The sequence below is a fragment of the Perognathus longimembris genome, chromosome 13, assembly GCF_023159225.1.
Source record: "Perognathus longimembris pacificus isolate PPM17 chromosome 13, ASM2315922v1, whole genome shotgun sequence".
Classification (NCBI taxonomy): Eukaryota; Metazoa; Chordata; class Mammalia; order Rodentia; family Heteromyidae; genus Perognathus; species Perognathus longimembris.
The window spans coordinates 57,117,916-57,134,131 of record NC_063173.1 but is presented as its reverse complement, the minus strand read 5'-3'; the positions used below and the strand labels follow the sequence as shown (position 1 = coordinate 57,134,131).

Genomic DNA, 16,216 nt, shown 5'->3' with positions numbered 1-16,216 from the left:
GAATGAGGTCCTGGTGGGTAGGGGGTGGGGTTCTGGGGCCAGCTGCTGGGGATCCCTGCTAGGTGGTGTGTGAGCCCCGTGTGGAGGGGGCAGGGGTCCCCCGTGCAGCCCCGGTGGAAGGAGGCCAGGAGTAAGCCTGATGCTGGCGTCCAGGGTGGGGGTAGAGGGGCGCTTGACTGAGCCTGGGATCCTAGGTGTAAGAATGAATAGAGACCAGCGCGTGGGGGGATGGGGACCCAACCAAGGTCCTGCCTAATGGGCTCCAGCCACAAGATGAAAGCAAGACCATCGCCATCCGAGGAGGGTGGGGTGCGCAGAAGGGGATGGCAGAGGGCGTCCCTCATCCGTGGAGGTTTGGGGATGGGGTGGCACCTTGCCACTCTGAGGGGTGTCTGGGGGAGGATCTCTTCATCTTGGAGAAGACCCCCCCCCCCTCCTTTCACTCAGAACGCCTCTTGGTCTATTCAGTTGCCTCCTTTGTCCAGGCCTGCTCACCCTGGGGCTTTGTGCCCAAACCCTGATAGAAAGGGCAGGAGAAAGGGCCCTGGAGCTGTGACCCAAGGTGCGGCGGCGGCGGGCAGGCAACGTGGCCGCTGGCTGGGTGGCCCCGTGTGGTCCGACAGGCCGGGCCGCAGCCGGGTGGGGTCGTGCCTGCCAGCCAGGCCGCCCTCGAGGAGGAGCCCCCACGACTGGGCGGCCCCAGCCAGGTCGCGGCCTGACCGCAGGACCCCGGCCAGGCCGCCCTGCCCGGGGTGGGGGCGGGGATCCCCGGCAGGGCCAGGGCCGCTTCTAAATTTAGGAATCTGATTACAGAGTGGCCGAGTCAGGGGAGGCAGAGGAGGGTGCGCGCCGCGCGCGGCTCGGCTCGACCTGGGCACGACGGGCTGGGCCCCGGGTGGACGCCGGGGCGGGCGGGCGGGCGTGCGTGCGTGCGCGCGGGGCGAGGGCCGGGGGCCCGTGTGCGGGGCGGCACGTGCCCCGGGCGCGGGCGGGCGGGCGGGGAGCCGCTGCCGGTGTGCGCGCGGCTCTTTGTGTGCCTGGCAGGGTGGCTGGGGCTGGCTCTGGAAGGCTCTGCCGCCCCCTCCCCCTCCCCGTCTGTGCCTCCCCACCCGCTCCCCGGTCTGTCTGTCACTCGGCCCGAGCCGGTCCACACGGGGGGGGGGGGGGGCGGGGGGCGACGCCGCCTCCAGCTGGGGTGACAGTGAGCCCCGTGGGGAGGAGAGCCCCTCCTCCCCCCCGCCCTCAGCGGCTCACGCCGCCGGGTTGGGGGGTGCAGGCTGCAGCCGTGAAGGGGAATTGAGGTGACCCTCTGGGAACCGCACCAGAAGTCAGGCTCTGGCCTAGTAGCTGCTGGAGGAATCCATCGCTCGCCTGTCCTGCCCGGCTTCCCATCCGCTTTGGCCCCTAAGGGCGCACGGGGGGGGGGGGGTCCCCCTGCGGAAGAGGGGGGGCGGGGAGTTCCTTGGCAGGAAGGGAAATGGAAGGAAAAGCTGGGCTCCACCCGGGCGTGCAGGCGGGCGGCCTCGGGGCCCCGGGGCAGGCGGCGGACGGCAGAAACCCGAGCCCACGGGTGTGGGGGACCCGACCCGCAGCTGCCCCCCGGGGGGGGGGAACCTAGCGGGAGGGGCACGGAGGGGCACGAGGTCTCCCTCGGGGGCCGTTCCGGGGGGGGGGCACCCCCGGGACGCCCAGGGGCCCCGCGGAGGGACGCGCGCCCCGCCCGGGGGCTGACCCCACCCCCTGGAGGTCCAGCCCCGCGCGGCCCCGCCCCCGGCCTCCCTCCCACCCCAGGGCCAGATGTTCAGCTGGCGGAGGCATCGGCTGGGGGAGGGGTGCTGAGGCCGCAGCCGGCACTACTTCCCTGCCAGCAGCTTCATTGTGTGCGCGAGGAGCGGGCGGAGAGCGAGCGGGCGGCGGGGCGCGAGCGGCGGGCGGGCGGGCGGGCGGGCGGGCGAGGAGCGAGGAGCGCGCCGGGGAGGGCGCGAGGCGAGGCGGCGCCCGCGGCTGCGCTCCGCCCGCCTCCCGGCAACTCTGCCCCCGGCGCCACGCGCGGTGCGGGGCGGTGCGGTGCGGGGCGCTGCGCGCCGTCCCGCCACCGCCTCCGCCGCCGGGGCTGCCGTCGCGCGCCGGGGTCTGGTCGGGACCGGGGTCCCCCCACCCGGGCACCCGCGCATCCCTGGCCGCGCGTCGAGGCGCGGAGCCCACGGTGGGCGTAGATCGCGCCGCACCGCTCGCCGGCCGGAGGACTTGGCGCGGCGGGAGCTCCGGGGCGCCCCGAGGACCGGAGCCCCCCGACTTCCCCCGGGGAGCGCCCGCCCCGAGGGGCGCACGGCGCGCGCCCCCCCCCCCCCGCCTCGCCGGTCCTGGCGCCCAACCCCCCCCCCGCACACCCCACTTTTTTTTTTTTTTTTTTTTTTTACAAACTTTTCCGCCGCCGTCGCGGGTGAGGGTCGCCCGCCGCTCCCGCCCCGCCGGCCCTGGGCCCCTTCTGCCTCCGTAGCCTCAGTGGCGACCTCTCCAGGCCGGGCCGGGCACGACACGCGGAGCGAGCGCGGCCGCCACCGCAGCGCCCCGAAGGCTCCCGCGCCCCGCGGCGCAGCCGAGCGGGGTCATGCCCTCGGTGATGGAGAAGCCCGGGGCGGGTTCGGGGATCCTGTCCCGCAGCCGGGCCAAGACGGCTCCCAATGGTGGACAGCCGCACTCGGAGGATGACAGCAGCGAGGAGGAGCACTCGCACGGTGAGCCCAGGGGCCCAGGGCGCCCCGGCCCGGGGGGGGGGGGAGGGGGGCGCACAGAGCAAGGCAGGATGGCGGGGAGGGGAGGTGCAGACCTGGGGGCCGTCATAACCCGGCCTTTCCTGCCCCTTCTGGATGGGAGCCTCCACCGCACTCCTCTCCCCATCCCGGGGCTGCCGGCGCAGGAATCCGGTCTCCCCTCTGCCCTCGGTGGCTGAGCAAGTTAGGGGTGCCACCACGCCACAGTCAGGTCCCTCCGGCCCCTTGCCACCTGGTAGGAGACAAGTCTGCCTGGGGTCGGGGCTGGGACGAAGACACCTCCACACCAAGCTTGTGAGGGCTCCCCGGGGCGTGGGGGTGGGGGTGGAGGGAGGGCTGCCGTCCAGGGTCTGGGGATGCCCTCCAGGCCCCCACTTCCAGCCAGAACAAAGCGCTCTGCCTTAACCTGAGTTGTGAAACTGCCCTCTGGTCCCCCTCTGCCCCTTCCAGGCCCGTGTGGAGGCAAAGGGTGGCTGGGGAAACTGAGCCTCCTGGAAGGTGAAGGCCTTGGGTGGTCAGGAAGGAGAAGTCCAAGCCAGCCACCTCCGGGCCACATCCTCCCACCCCCCCCTTCCCTCCCTGGAGTCCTGACTCCCTCCCCCTGCCTCCACAGACAGCATGATCCGAGTTGGAACCAATTACCAGGCCGTAATTCCGGAGTGCAAGCCTGGTGAGTGGCAGGACAGGCGGTGGAGGGGAGGGCGAGGAGGGGAGGGCAGGAGGCGCCCGGTGGCTTGGCCCGCAGCCCCACCTGGGGAGTCCTTGGCTGGCTCCTGTGGGTGGAGGGGTGGGGGCGCGGAGCCCAGTAGCACGGTTGGTTTTCCCTCCCTGCCTTCCTGTCTGGGTCTCTGCTCCTCCTTCCCTTCTGGGCCTCACCTCCCAGGCCCTCCTGCTGCCGCCTGGGGCCTCAGGTCCTGGCCGCCTCTGCAAGCTGATGGAGTTGTCCCTCCCCTCCCGTGTCCCTGCCTTTCAGAGAGCCCGGCCCGCTATAGCAACAAGGAGCTGAAGGGGATGCTGGTGTGGTCGCCCAACCACTGCGTGTCTGATGCCAAGCGTGAGTGAGGCAGGCCCTGGAGGTGGGACTGGGGTTCATCTCCTAAGGGCTGCCAGCTCTGTGGCCCCAGCTTCTCTGGGGGGTGAGGCAGATAGTTTGCTGGAAGCCCAGGGGCTCCCAGGCCAGCCTGGACAATAAAGAACTGGGCTGGAGGCTCATGTACAGCTCTGCCTGTGGGGGTGTAGGCCCAGGGGCCTTGTCCCTGGATGTTGGGGTTCACCTGGGTTAGTAGCTGTAACCCTCTTCACCAAGGTGCTTGCTCCTCTTCCTTGCAGTTGACAAATACATTGCGATGGCCAAGGAGAAGCATGGCTACAACATTGAGCAGGTAAGCCAGGGTCCTGAGGGGCTGAGCGGGGCGGGGGGGGGGGGGCAGGGGACCTTGCAGGGGGTGGCCAGGCCTGAGTCGCCCCTTGTCCCGGGCCAGGCCCTGGGCATGCTCCTGTGGCACAAGCATGACGTGGAGAAGTCACTGGCTGACTTGGCCAACTTCACTCCGTTCCCCGACGAGTGGACTGTGGAGGACAAGGTGCTGTTTGAACAGGCTTTCGGCTTCCACGGCAAGTGTTTCCAGCGGATCCAGCAGATGGTAAACTGCCCCTCGGCCCTCGGTGCTCCTCCGCCCCTCCGCCCCAGCCAACTTTCGGGGGGGTTGAGTCTCAGGTGGGCCCCCACCTCCGGCCTTGCCTCTCTAGCTACCTGACAAGCTGATTCCCAGCCTGGTGAAGTATTACTACTCATGGAAGAAGACTCGAAGCCGGACTAGCGTGATGGACCGACAGGCGCGGCGGCTTGGTGGCCGCAAGGAAAAAGAGGACAGGTGGGGGGTGGGGGACGGTGCGGGGGCGCGGGGGGTGGGGGGAGGTTGGGGGCAGCAGGGCAGGATTTCCGACCCCTGCCTCATCCCCTCCTTGCCAATGTGTCCACAGTGATGAGCTTGAAGAGGGACGAGGAGCCGCCAGTGAAGGAGAGCCTGATGTTGGGGATCCTAAGAGAGAGGTGAGGTTCAGGCTGCTCCGCCCTCTCCCGGCTGTTACCCCTCTGCCTCTGGGTGCTCCGCACCACCACCCTCTCCTCCTTCCCCTGCAGCCCCTGCCTTCTCGACCTCTGAACGCCCGCCCTGGCCCCGGGAAGAAGGAGGTCCAGGCATCGCAGTACCGCCACCACCCACTGCGCACGCGCCGACGCCCCCCCAAGGGCATGTACCTGAGCCCCGAGGGCCTCACCGCAGTGTCGGGGAGCCCGGACCTCGCCAACCTCACACTCCGAGGTCTTGACTCCCAGCTCATCTCCCTCAAGCGCCAGGTGGGGGCCCGAGAACAGCGGGTGGGGAGATCAGCTGGCGGGGCCAGCTTTGGGGCCAGCCAGGGCCCCGCTGTCTGGGCCTCTGCGGACGGGAGCGAGCGCCCAGCCCAGGCCCACTCTCCTGCCTTGCTAGGTGCAGAGCATGAAGCAGGCTAACAGCAGCCTCCGTCAAGCCCTAGAGGGCGGCATTGACCCGCTCCGCCCTCCCGAGGTGAGACTCTTCTGCAAGTCTGGGGGCAGAGGGGGGCTTTCTGGAGGTGGGTGGCGCCTGAACTCGGTCTCACGCTCCCCACTTTCCTGTTCATGGCCGGCCCGCGACCGCCTGAACCACGGCTCCAGCGTGGCATTTTGCTGGCTCACTGGAGATGGAATCCTGCAGAGCGTTCTGCCCAGGCTGACCTCAAATCACAACCCTGTGGGTCTCAGCCTCCTCAGTAGCAAGGATCACAGGCGTGAGCCATAGCCATTTCTGTGTTTTGAGTGTGAGGGTAATTTGTGTTCTTTGCTCGCTCCAGGCCAATATCAAGTTCAACTCCCGCTGGACTACAGATGAGCAACTTTTGGCTGTACAAGGTCGGTGCCGCAGGGGAGAACCGAGGACTCCAAGGAGCGGAGGGTAGAAGGGAAGGGTCCAAGAAGTAACTAGCAAGAGGGCATTTACACTTCGCTGCCCTTTTGACCTCTGCAGCTATCCGCAGATATGGCAAAGACTTTGGGGCAATTGCCGAGGTGATCGGAAACAAGACTCTGACCCAGGTGAAGACCTTCTTTGTGAGTTACCGACGGCGGTTCAACTTGGAGGAGGTGTTGCAGGAATGGGAGGCTGAGCAGGATGGGGCCCCCGCAGCCCCGGCCCCCACGGAGGAGGCTCGGCGAGGGGTGCCTGTGCCCGCCCCAGCCCTAGAAGAAGATGATGAGGTGAGGGAAAAGGTGCGGGGGGGAGGGAAAGGAAAGGGTGTCAGCCAGAGCAGCTTTCTTACCCTTCTTTCCCTCAGGTCCAGATCACATCTGTCTCAACATCTGCACCTCGATCTGCGCCCCCTGCGCCACCCCCCCCTCCGCCGCCCACCTCGCTGTCCCAGCCACCCCCGCTGCTGAGGCCCCCTCTGCCCACCGCCCCCACCCTGCTCCGCCAGCCGCCCCCACTGCAGCAGGGCCGATTCCTGCAGCCCCGCTTGGCCCCCAACCAGCCCCCACCTCCTCTCATCCGCCCAGCCCTGGCTGCGTCCCGCCACACCGCCCGCCCTGGCCCTCAGCCCCCGCCCACCCTGATCGGAGCACCGCTGGAGCCTCCAGCACCCTCACTTTGAGTCCTGGTCTTCTACCTCCCCTGCCCCCCAACCCCGTTTGCTGGACACCATGAGGACACGAGGGATTAGGACTCTTGTTAGATCTTTCGAAGAACCCAGAGCTACCAGGTGGAGGAGCTGGGACTTGTGGTTTTCTGCACGTGTCCTGGCAGCTAAGCCAGCCAGCGCCTGGCCAGGGGCTGGGGCTCCGGGCCCTTCGGAGCTGGCCCAAGGGGACTTCTAGCTCCCAGCTGGGACTGGAGTAGTTGCCTGTCTCCCTGCAGGGGGCTGGGCCTTCGGGCCTGCCTTTTGTGTGTAGGGGTAGTGACCTTAGCGTGGGGGGTCTTGGAGATGGTAGTTTGGGGTGTTTGCTGACCTCATTCACCTTGCCCTCCTTTTAGCAATAAGCCTGGGGTAAGGCGGAGGGGCTGAGGGAAGGTGGGCAAAGGCTCCTTGGAGCCTAACAGCAGCAAAGGCTGGAAAGGAAGCTGTGCTCAAGACCAGATGGCAATGCTGAGAAGCAATTAATTAGGTGCCCACTTTGCCCCCCTTCCCTCCAAAGCTTGGTGGGTTGGGAACTTATGCAGACATGGGTTTATTTTTCAACATTTTTTAAGAAGAAAATAAATACGACGTCCTAAACTGGCTGAGTCTTTTCTTCTGTGTCCACCCAGCACTGGCCTGTCTTGCCCCCGCCCCCCCCCCCCCCCCCCAGGAACCGCTTCTCCCCAGCAAGGCAGGCTGGGTCCCATCTCGCCCAGTGGGGACTGGGTCCCTGGCCAGTGGGGAGAAGAAACAGGAGGAAGCAGCTCAGATTCCAAACATTCTCTTTATTACGTGTTTGATCCAGAGGAAAAACTAAGTGCAGGGTGGGAGGAGGGGCTAGGTGGGGAAGAGACCACCTTGCCTGGGTGCCCCTGGCCCCTACCCCCTTGGGGGCCAAGCCATGCCTTCCCAGCCCCCTTGGAGCACCCAGGCTGTTCCACAGGGTGGGAGGGGAGCCCTTGGTCTGAGCCGGAGCCAGTGGGAGCGCAGGGCTGGAGGGCTGAGGTTGGCAAGGCCCCTTCCTGGGACCCAAGGGCTTGACATGTGGCTGAGCCTGGCCTGGGAGCAGGGGTGGATAGGGGCAGAGTCATCATTAATCAAAAAAAAAAATAATAAAATAATAAAAAATAAAACCCATCACAAAAAAAAAATGTACAACTCAAGTGAGGGCAGGGGCAGCCTCGGTAGGACTCCCCCAATTTCTCAAGAACTGAAACAGCAGAGAAATAAATTAAGGGATGCAGTGGCCACCACCAGCCAAGCGCCCACTGCCACCCGCTCCCACGCTGGCCAGGCGGCCGGGCGGGAGTCGGTTACCCATCTGTCAGGACAGGCGCTCCCGGCCCTGCCGCCCAATCCAGCCTTCCGCCAGGCGGCCCGTGGAGGCCCTGGGCAGTCTCCTGAGAGGAGGGGCGACAGTGTCAGGAAGAAAAGGCAAGGCCGAGAGATGAGAGTGGTGCAGGAAGTCTGCTACAGACCGAGCTGGTGCCCAGATTAATGCCAATGAGGGGGAGGAAAGCAGGGGCGGGGGATGGGCGAGGGGCTGTGCTTTCAGACAAAGGCTCTCCCAGAATGGAGTAGCCGGCATCCCACTTCGGGGACGGGTGGCCCAGGCGGCCCCTGGGGGCGGAGGGGCCTCTGCGCGCCGTCCCCTCCCCTCTCCCCTCTCCCCGCCCTGGGGTCAGCCCCGCCTTCTACCGAGGGGCGGGAGAAGATGGCACAGACTTGAGGAGGGGAGCAAATGTCCCCACAGCAGCTCGTGGAAGGAAACGCCGGGCTCTGGGAAAGGTGGGGCAGAGGGTACAGTATGGGGGGGCCGGGGCCCCCGCCGAGCCCCGCCCTCGCCAGCCCCAGCGCCCAGGCCTGCGGCCCAGGGGCCTGAGGGAGGGGAAGGCCACCTCTGGTGGGTCGATTGGAGGGGAAGGAGGGAGGAGAGGGGAGAAGCCCAAAGTGGGCCTGGCGGAGGGCCTGCCAGGGAACTCCACCACTCTTGCCTGAGAGTTCCAGCCCTGAGCCACCCTCCCGGACACCCCACAGATCCAGTCTCGACTGTCCCAGTGGGGCAGGGAGGAAAGGTGGCCGCTGGGATTTTTTTTTTTCTTTTTTCTTTTTGGTAATAAAAAATTTCTTGGTTTAGGCGAAATACTCTGTGCAACCGCAGTACCTTGGGGGAGCCCCGCCCCCTGCCCCTCCCCTTCCTTTGCCTCCTGAGGGGAGAGGGGAAGGGGGGAATCTGGGGCAGGGGTAGATGTGGGGAGGGGGGGAGCGCCCTCTCCCAACCCTCACAAACATGGAAGAAGAACACCGGAGCAGGGCCTGGGAGGGGACAAGTGCCAGCAGGGGAGACACCTCCATCCATCCTGCAGTCTCGGCCCGGTGCTGGGGCCGGGGCCGCGCAGGCTGGGCCCGGCAGCCGGGCCGCGGGCGCGGGCAGGGCGCGGGCGGTCTCTGCGGTCCCCCTCCTGGCAGCTGTTAAAGCTTCAGCTCGTTGGCTATTTTGGAGGCAATGTTTTTGAAGGCCATGGAGGTGCCTGATATCCGCTTAAACCGAACGCCATTGAGAGAGAGCCGCGGCAGTTTGCACACCTCCATCTCCCACTGCACGAAGTCCTCGTGGCCCGGCGCGCCGTGCATGCACAGCAGCATGTACTTCTCGTGCAGCTCGCTCTGGCAGCTGTTGGCGTCCAGCACCTTGCGGATCTCCCGCATCATCTCGTTGGGCTCCATGGAGCTCGTGGTCTTCATGCTCCACGTGAAACGGAGCGAGCGGGGCTTGGCCTCCCGGAATTCCTCCTTTTCTTTGTCATTGCCTCCGCCGCCACCGACCACGTGAGGCCTGGGGAGGGTGGAGGGGCGAGTCAGGGGGAGCCCGCGGCACCCACCCGGAGAGCCACCCTGGCAGACAGACCCGGAGGCCAAAGACAGCAGGAGGGAGCACAGAGCAGCGAGCTGGAAGAGGGAGCGGTTAGACCCTGGACTCGGGTGCAGGGGTGAGGGACCCTCATCGCTCAGGATGGAGGGGGTGGGGAGAGGCCAGCTGGGGTGGGGTGCCAGGCAGGAAACAGTGCGCAGACTTCCCCCAGGAAGAAGCCAAGGCCAGGCGGCAAGGGAGTCGGGTCAGGAGCCCCTAGCCTCCACTGCCCGGCCCAGGGCTCTGACGGCACACCGTCCTAGGATCTGAGAAGGGCCTGGGACGGGGAAATGCTCGGAGGCATGGGAGGCCCCAACGGGGCGGGCAGGGCAGAGCCATGGGAGGAAGAGCCCAGTGGCAGAAGAGGAGAGAGGCAGGAGGCCGTGGCAAGCCCGGTGGCCTGGGCAGGGCCAGTGCTGGCTCCGGCCCTCTCACCTGAGCGTCTCCACTCGGTCTTTGCTTTCAGGTTCATTCAGGTTCCTCAAAAAACAGAGCGAGGGAGAGTTTAGTGCTTGGATCCCTCGCTCCTTCCACCGCTGCAGACCCGGCTGAGAGCGGGTCTGGGAGGCGCCACCAGCGGGTGGGCAGGACCTCAGCCCCAAAGCCACTTACCCTTCCCTTGCAGGCGGGCGGCTCGGCTCTGCAACCCCGCACGGGCAGCAGGGAGTCCCGCACAAGGCCATGCCCCCCCCCACGTGGTGCCGGAGCCTCCGCAGAGGGGGGTGTGTGTGTGTGCCCATGCGTGCGTGTGTGTGCATTGCAGACACGGGGCCCCAGCACCAGCAGCTCCTGTCAGTGCCACCGCCGGGCTCACGCTCTCTGGGGTAGGGACTAGGAGCGGGTCCTCCGTGCCACTACACTGGAGGGAGGCCGGGACCTGCACAGCAGACCTCGGGGATCGGGATCTGCGGCCAAGCTGGAAAGCTCACTGTGCTAACTGGCCCCCAGCGGGCCTCCAGGCCGACTGTGAGCACAGGAGATGGGGGTGGAGAGACAGCGGGGTGGGGACGGGTCTGGCCCTGCTGAGCGGCTTCTCCAGCTCCTGCCTGGGGAACGGGTGCCCGGAACTGGGAAACTGGAGACTACAGAGAGGGGAGGGACAAGAGGAGGGAGAGAGCAGCAGCAGCACATGTAAAAGGACACAGACACAGAGACACACGAATGCCAACAAGCACACTGCGAGCAGGGCCCGTCTGTGCAAGGGATGAGCCTGGCTGCTGTCCCCAGGCCCGGCCGGCCATGCAGGGCGCCAGGGCAGTGGAGCAGGGCTCTGGAAGATCCACCTGGTCAGTCTCTTCCTCCGCTGGGGTTCTGAGCTCCCAATCTAGCCTTTGGTCTGCAGCTTGGCACTCGACCCACCCAGGCGCACAAGGGACCCCGGCCGGGCCGACCCTGGGAGGAGCTGCACGCGTGAGGATGCGGACCGGCCACTGTTCCACCAGGGGCCGGCAGTGGCGTGGCCCCGTCATTCTGTCAGCCACAGGGCACTTCTGGAGGAAACAGTCTAGTGCAGACCATGCCCATGCCGCTGGAGGCGGGGTGCTGGGAAGGGGGGGGCACAGCCAGTTCTGCAGGAACGGCCAGAAGGGGGTGCTGTGCCCCATCCATGTGCTCTCTGGGTTTACAGGAATCAGCCTTGAGCCTGGGGACCAGGGTGTCCCTGAAGCATCTCCAGAGTTCTGTTCTATCCGCCCAGGGGAAGAGGCCACACAGCCCCGAAGCTCAGCAAGCCCAGGAGACCCCCGGTGAGACACCATCCCAGACCCACTCTGACCCAGCGGAGCCTCCTCAGAGCGCATGCGCATGACAGGGGAAAGGGCCAGAGAAGGAGCCCAATGCTTGGACCAAAACCTGGGTGGGTGAGAGGAGACAATCTTAAAGGGAGAATCCCTGAGGTCTCTCTCCTCCTGCTTGAGGATAAGTCTGCCAGTGGCTTAGGGAAGGCCCCTCCCCAGTTTTGATGCCGTTTGTCCCGAGGGGCCCTAAACGGCCTCTTAAAGTGCCACGTGTTCCAAGGCCTGCCAGGTGGAGGGGGCAGGGAGGTGGGCGTGGGGGGCTGAGACCCAGCCAGAGCTGTCTTCATCCCTTTAAGATGGCAGAGAGGAGGGCCACAGAGAGGAGGTGAGCAGATGGAAAAGGAGCAAGGGCCAGAATAGGGGATTAGTGGAGGCATGACACAGACACAGGACATAGACACACACACACACGCACACAAACACACACATTGGGCTCAACGCCTACCTTCTGGCAAACCTGAAAGACAGATTTCTAAAAAAAACAAACAAAAAAAGACAAAATAAAAAAAGAAATAAAAAATAAAAAAAACAAAAACAAAACCAACAAGACGGTGTGTGGATAAGCAGGTGGGAATGGACTGTCCAGGTTCAAGGGTGGCCCCGTTTTGGAAGAGCCGCTCAGCGAGACTAGAGTGTGGGACCCGGGGTCTGCCCACCCCCCCAGCCTTCGCGGCTGCATCCTGGGGCTCAGGTGGGCAGAGGAGGGCGCACAGGCCTACCCCTCAAAGTACTGCAGCTTCCTGAGCTGGGACTCCAGGTGGGGACGGTATGGTGTGCTGGGGACAGAGCAGCCCCGGGGCCCGCTGGCTGCCCTGTGTGGGGGAGGAGGGGCACAAGGAGCCCCTGGGGCTGCAGGAGAGGCCACCCCAGGCCTTCACCCGCTATTTCATCTACGGGCTCCACCCCCAGCCCCATGCTCAGGTGGAAGAACATGGCTGCAGTCAGACATAACCAGCTTGATGGAGGAGGTTAAAGGGGGCGAGACAAGAGACCAAGAAAACTCTTCCTTGTCGGCCCAGCCTGGCTCAGGCCTCGTGACTTCGCAGCTGCGTCACCAAATACGTTTCCATGGGAACCCAGGAGAGAAGGGGGGGCTTTTATTTTAGCAACTGAGTTCACACTCCCCTGGAGAGGAGGCGGCATCGCCCATCTGCTTGGGGCCAGGGAATGAGGGATGACGGTGGGGAGTTTGGGAGAGGCCTGAGAGGAGGTCTGGGCATGTAAGGTACCGACAGCAACTCAATTTCTTAGCCTTCCAGAGGCCTCTTCAGACCCCAGGACCCAGTCTTAGTTTCTCCCCTCACCCCAGGCAAGCAAGGAAGTCTGGCCCCATACTCTGTCTCATTCAGCTCCCTGCTCACCTGCGGACAAATTTGGAGGTGAACTTGCTGAAGATGCTCCCGGAGGCCCCCCGCCGGCCCTGGCTATGGCCAGAGGGAGAGGCTGGGGTCACGCCGTAGGGCAAATTCTGTTGGTCCCGCACCTGTCGGAGCTGCCCAGCGTGGAAGGTGCTTCGACTGGACACACCCCGGGGGAAATTAGTTCGATCTGGGGCTCCACCACTGCTGCTGATGTTGTGGGCGGAGGGGGAGGCGACAGGGACACGCTGGGGGGCTGTGCTGTGGGAAAAGAGGTGGGGGCGAGGGAACGCGTCAGGTGCGGGGGAACAGCACCACGGAGCGCCTGGAATGCCCTGTGGTGGGGACAGGGATGGGGGCGCTAGGGCGGAGGCAGCCATCACAGAGGACACAGAAGGAAGGAGTGACCACTGGGAACAGCAGTGAGGAGTCTCGTGGAGGTGGAGATGGTCTAGGAGGGAAGGAGGGAGGGAAGGAGGGAGGGAAGGACCCAGGTGTGAGCGCAGTACAGGCCGGGCAAGGGCAGTGGGGATCAGCTCTAAGGATTGAGGGCCCCTAAGGAAATCCAGGAAGGTTCCAAACAAAAAGACTTCCTTTCGGAGCTTCAGGACAGCTTCCTGCATACCTGTTCTGAGAGGGAGAATTGGAGGAAAAGAGGGGCATTAATGCTATTTTTGTGCCCTCCACTTTCTAACTACAGGGAACAGAGCTACTCCTTGTGGCCAAGACAAGAACGGAGCAGGCCCCCCCTGGGTGGGAAGAGCCTGCAGGGGCAGGGGTGGGGCAGGCTGAGGGCAGCAGGTGTGCCAGCCACCCCAGCACACTTGCCTGGGCCGCGGCACCTCACAGTTACTCTCCGTGGGGGGCAGCCCAGAGGCCTTGTTGGGGTGCATGGAGGCCGACATGGATTTCTGGTGCTGGCGGGGCCGGGCCGCAGAAACTGCGGCAGAAGCAGAAGCCGTGGAGGCCCGGGACCCTGGCATGGTTAGGCTAGGAGACAAAAGCAGCGGAGAGGCCCAGGTTAGGGGGTAGAGGAGGCAGGAGCCTGGGTTAGGAAGCAAGAGCAGGGCCAAGGCCAGAGCTGGAAGTATCCGCAGGATGGGGTCAGAGCTGAGGCCAGATGGAGGTGGGAAGTGGAGGCTACACTGAGGAGCCCCCAGGTGAGTCAGAGCCCAGAAAGAGGAAACCCCAAAGGAGAGGAGTCCACTGCCCTTGGGCCCACTGGGCCCCTAGGAATTGGAAGAACAAGGCTGTTTCTTCTACAGAAAGAGCAAGGTGTTGCTGAGGAGAAGCTCTCATGGAGCACAGAAGAGGTCGAGCCACAAGTGTGACACACCAAGAAAGACCAGTCGGCTACGTGGGAGCTCTTCTTTATGGGGCCCATGGGAGCTCCTTGCTGTGGAGCCCCAGATGGGCAGCTCTAGGTTCATCCTGGGTGGGGCACCTCGGGTCTCCAGAAGGAGGGAAGCAGAGAGCAGTGGGTGTCCCTGAGAGCCCCACCTTTGGCAAACAGCGAGGCGCAGTCGGGAGGACAGGGAGGGGGATGGCAGGGGGACAGGGAAGTGGGGAGGGTGGATGGCCAGACTCAACAGCCAGGACAGGACTCCAGGGAGCAGGACTAGAGCTGTGGCGAGACAGAAGACAGTGATATCGACAGACAGCACTGCCCGTCTGGGAGAAGCAGCTCCCTGAGCAGGGGAGGCCCCCAGCCACTCACCTGTCTTTTCCATTCTGGATGGAGGCCTGGCCGAGGCTGGCTCTCTCCAAAAGCGGAGAATTCCTGCTTCGGTTTGTGCTGGTGGAGAGGACACTGTTCTGTGGGGATGGAGGGCAGAAGCTGTTGCACAGACGGCCGCGTCCTGATGGGCGCTGCCCCAGGGCTAAGGACAGCTCTTGCTCGGGGGCTAGGTGGGGGACATGGCTCACCGTGGAGGGGGTGGGGGTGGTCTTCTTCCTCTCCAGGCCTGGCAGAGGGCTGGCAGGCACTTTAGCAGTGCTGCTGGCTTTCCGCCCTGACTCCCGGTCTTCCTCAGGCCGCTTATTTTCTGCATTGTTACTCTGAGTCTTCTTAGAGTAGGAGTTGGAGGTGGGAATGGCAGGGCCAGCTGTGGGGCCGGAGGAGGGAGGAGAGAGGAGGGAGGAGTGAGGCCAGCACCTGCCCGGGACCCATTACATGCTCAGAGCTACCCTACCACCAAAGCGTTGGTCCACCGTGGTGGTGGGAAGTTAGTGACCCGTCTGTGGCCATGCTACTAAGAAGTGGCTGAACTAGGACGCAGACTCAGCTGTCTTGCAAAGCCCCCTGAGCCTGGGAGGGTGGCTCTGGAGAGAGGCGGCCCCAACGTGGATCGGCAAAGCACATACCCTGGTCGCTGAAGCGCCGCTGCTTGGGGTTGGCGGAGACACTGCGCTGTACCTTGTGGGATGGGGATGGGGCACTGCTGTTGGTCAGATCAGCTGAAGGCCGGGGCTTCAAGGTGACAGTGTCACCTTCCAGCTGCAAGAACAGAACACAGGGCATCAAGGGAAAGCAGGCGTCCAGTGAGAGCCTGCCAGTGGACATGCTGACATACACTGCTAGGGTAGCACTGATGTCCTGACACACACATGGGCTAGACCCCAACAAAACATTACACACCTCATCTAGATACACACATTTAAACATGCCGCCCCTTTACCAGGGGACAAACCAGAGACCCTCAACTCAGTCACAAATACCCACAAGAACACACACAATCAGAATTAAGAGACCTACTTCCCTACTCCACCTCCAAGGGATCTGGACCCATGCCAATTGCTACGAGGCACCTCTTAAACAGGCTGAACTGATGACCAGATGGACCCCTGCCCTGATCCAGGGGGAGTGGGGAAAGATGTGAGGGTAGATGGGTACTCAAGTGATGACCCAAACCCAACCACAAAGCCCAGATACACACACACAAACACATATCCAGACACAAACACTAGGAAGAAGCTGCTGCACTGACACAGCAAAGCTTCCAAGAAAGGCACAGACACAGACACACAAACCTCCAGACACAGACATCCACACCTAACACCAGCCAGATGACCTTGGCCCGTGCTACTGGACACAGAGCTAGCCAGTTCAACTCACCCCCACGGAGCCTGGCCTCAGGCTCAGACCATCCCTCCACCCCATCTTTCTTACTCGTTCACTGAGGGAGACCAGTAAAAGGCCTCAGACACCAAGGCAGAGGCATCACTCTGGTCAGCAGAGGTCAGACCTACTTGGAAATGGGCCTCTGTCCACAGCTGGTGCTAATGGCTGGGTGCTACCTACAGTGATGGTAGCCAGGTGAGGGAATGGGGGGACAGGGAGCACACACCTCAGAGCTCTTGTAGCCCAGGAGCAGATAGGTGGCCATCACCTCGTTGTACCTCTGGCCCACCAGTGAGTCCTGGATTTCTTCCCGCGTGTAACCCATGGACACCATTAACTCTGAGGGAGGGGAGGGGAGACAACACAGCTTTTAGGCTGGTCTTAAATCTTTGGTAGGCTCAAGCTCCAAGCCAGCACAGCCTCACCTGTCCGTCGAGGGTCTTTGTAGTCAGGAAGGGGCTCCACATAAGGCTTCAGTTCATCATCTTCATGCCCCACGTTCATCCACCGATCTTTCATGATTTGCTGGGGATCAGAGGAAGGGGAAATAGAAGGGCAGAGTG

General features: G+C 64.1%; 2 protein-coding genes across 8 annotated transcripts in view; one reads left to right on the top strand and one right to left on the bottom strand.

The window, feature by feature from the left end:
- Positions 1-2,434: 2,434 nt before the first annotated feature.
- Rcor2 (REST corepressor 2) lies at positions 2,435-7,108 on the top strand. Of its 2 annotated transcripts, XM_048361228.1 has the most exons (12): positions 2,435-2,738; positions 3,388-3,444; positions 3,748-3,828; positions 4,104-4,156; positions 4,256-4,417; positions 4,524-4,648; positions 4,758-4,827; positions 4,918-5,133; positions 5,267-5,344; positions 5,649-5,706; positions 5,822-6,051; positions 6,129-7,104. In XM_048361228.1, exons 1-12 carry the CDS (start codon positions 2,612-2,614, stop codon positions 6,441-6,443), a joined length of 1,572 nt encoding a protein of 523 aa, XP_048217185.1. In that variant the 5' UTR covers positions 2,435-2,611; the 3' UTR covers positions 6,444-7,104. The 2 variants fall into 2 exon arrangements, with proteins under 2 accessions (XP_048217185.1, XP_048217186.1); XM_048361229.1 differs by lacking the exon at positions 4,918-5,133 and having other exon boundaries at positions 6,129-7,108.
- Positions 7,109-7,232: 124 nt separating this feature from the next.
- The window catches only part of Mark2 (microtubule affinity regulating kinase 2), a 68,995-nt gene continuing 60,011 nt past the window's right edge, over positions 7,233-16,216 (bottom strand). For 3 of the 6 annotated variants that reach the window (XM_048361224.1, XM_048361221.1, XM_048361223.1), the window contains exons 10-19: positions 16,079-16,178; positions 15,880-15,992; positions 14,897-15,029; positions 14,459-14,637; positions 14,250-14,347; positions 13,361-13,522; positions 12,536-12,793; positions 11,620-11,646; positions 9,814-9,858; positions 7,233-9,303 (exon numbers count right to left, since the gene is read on the bottom strand). In XM_048361224.1, coding sequence (XP_048217181.1) covers positions 8,940-9,303; positions 9,814-9,858; positions 11,620-11,646; positions 12,536-12,793; positions 13,361-13,522; positions 14,250-14,347; positions 14,459-14,637; positions 14,897-15,029; positions 15,880-15,992; positions 16,079-16,178 — 1,479 coding nt within the window. In that variant the 3' untranslated portion in view covers positions 7,233-8,939. The remainder of the gene's footprint in view (positions 9,304-9,813; positions 9,859-11,619; positions 11,647-12,535; positions 12,794-13,360; positions 13,523-14,249; positions 14,348-14,458; positions 14,638-14,896; positions 15,030-15,879; positions 15,993-16,078; positions 16,179-16,216) is intronic. The other 3 variants (XM_048361226.1, XM_048361222.1, XM_048361227.1) reach the window with 3 other exon arrangements.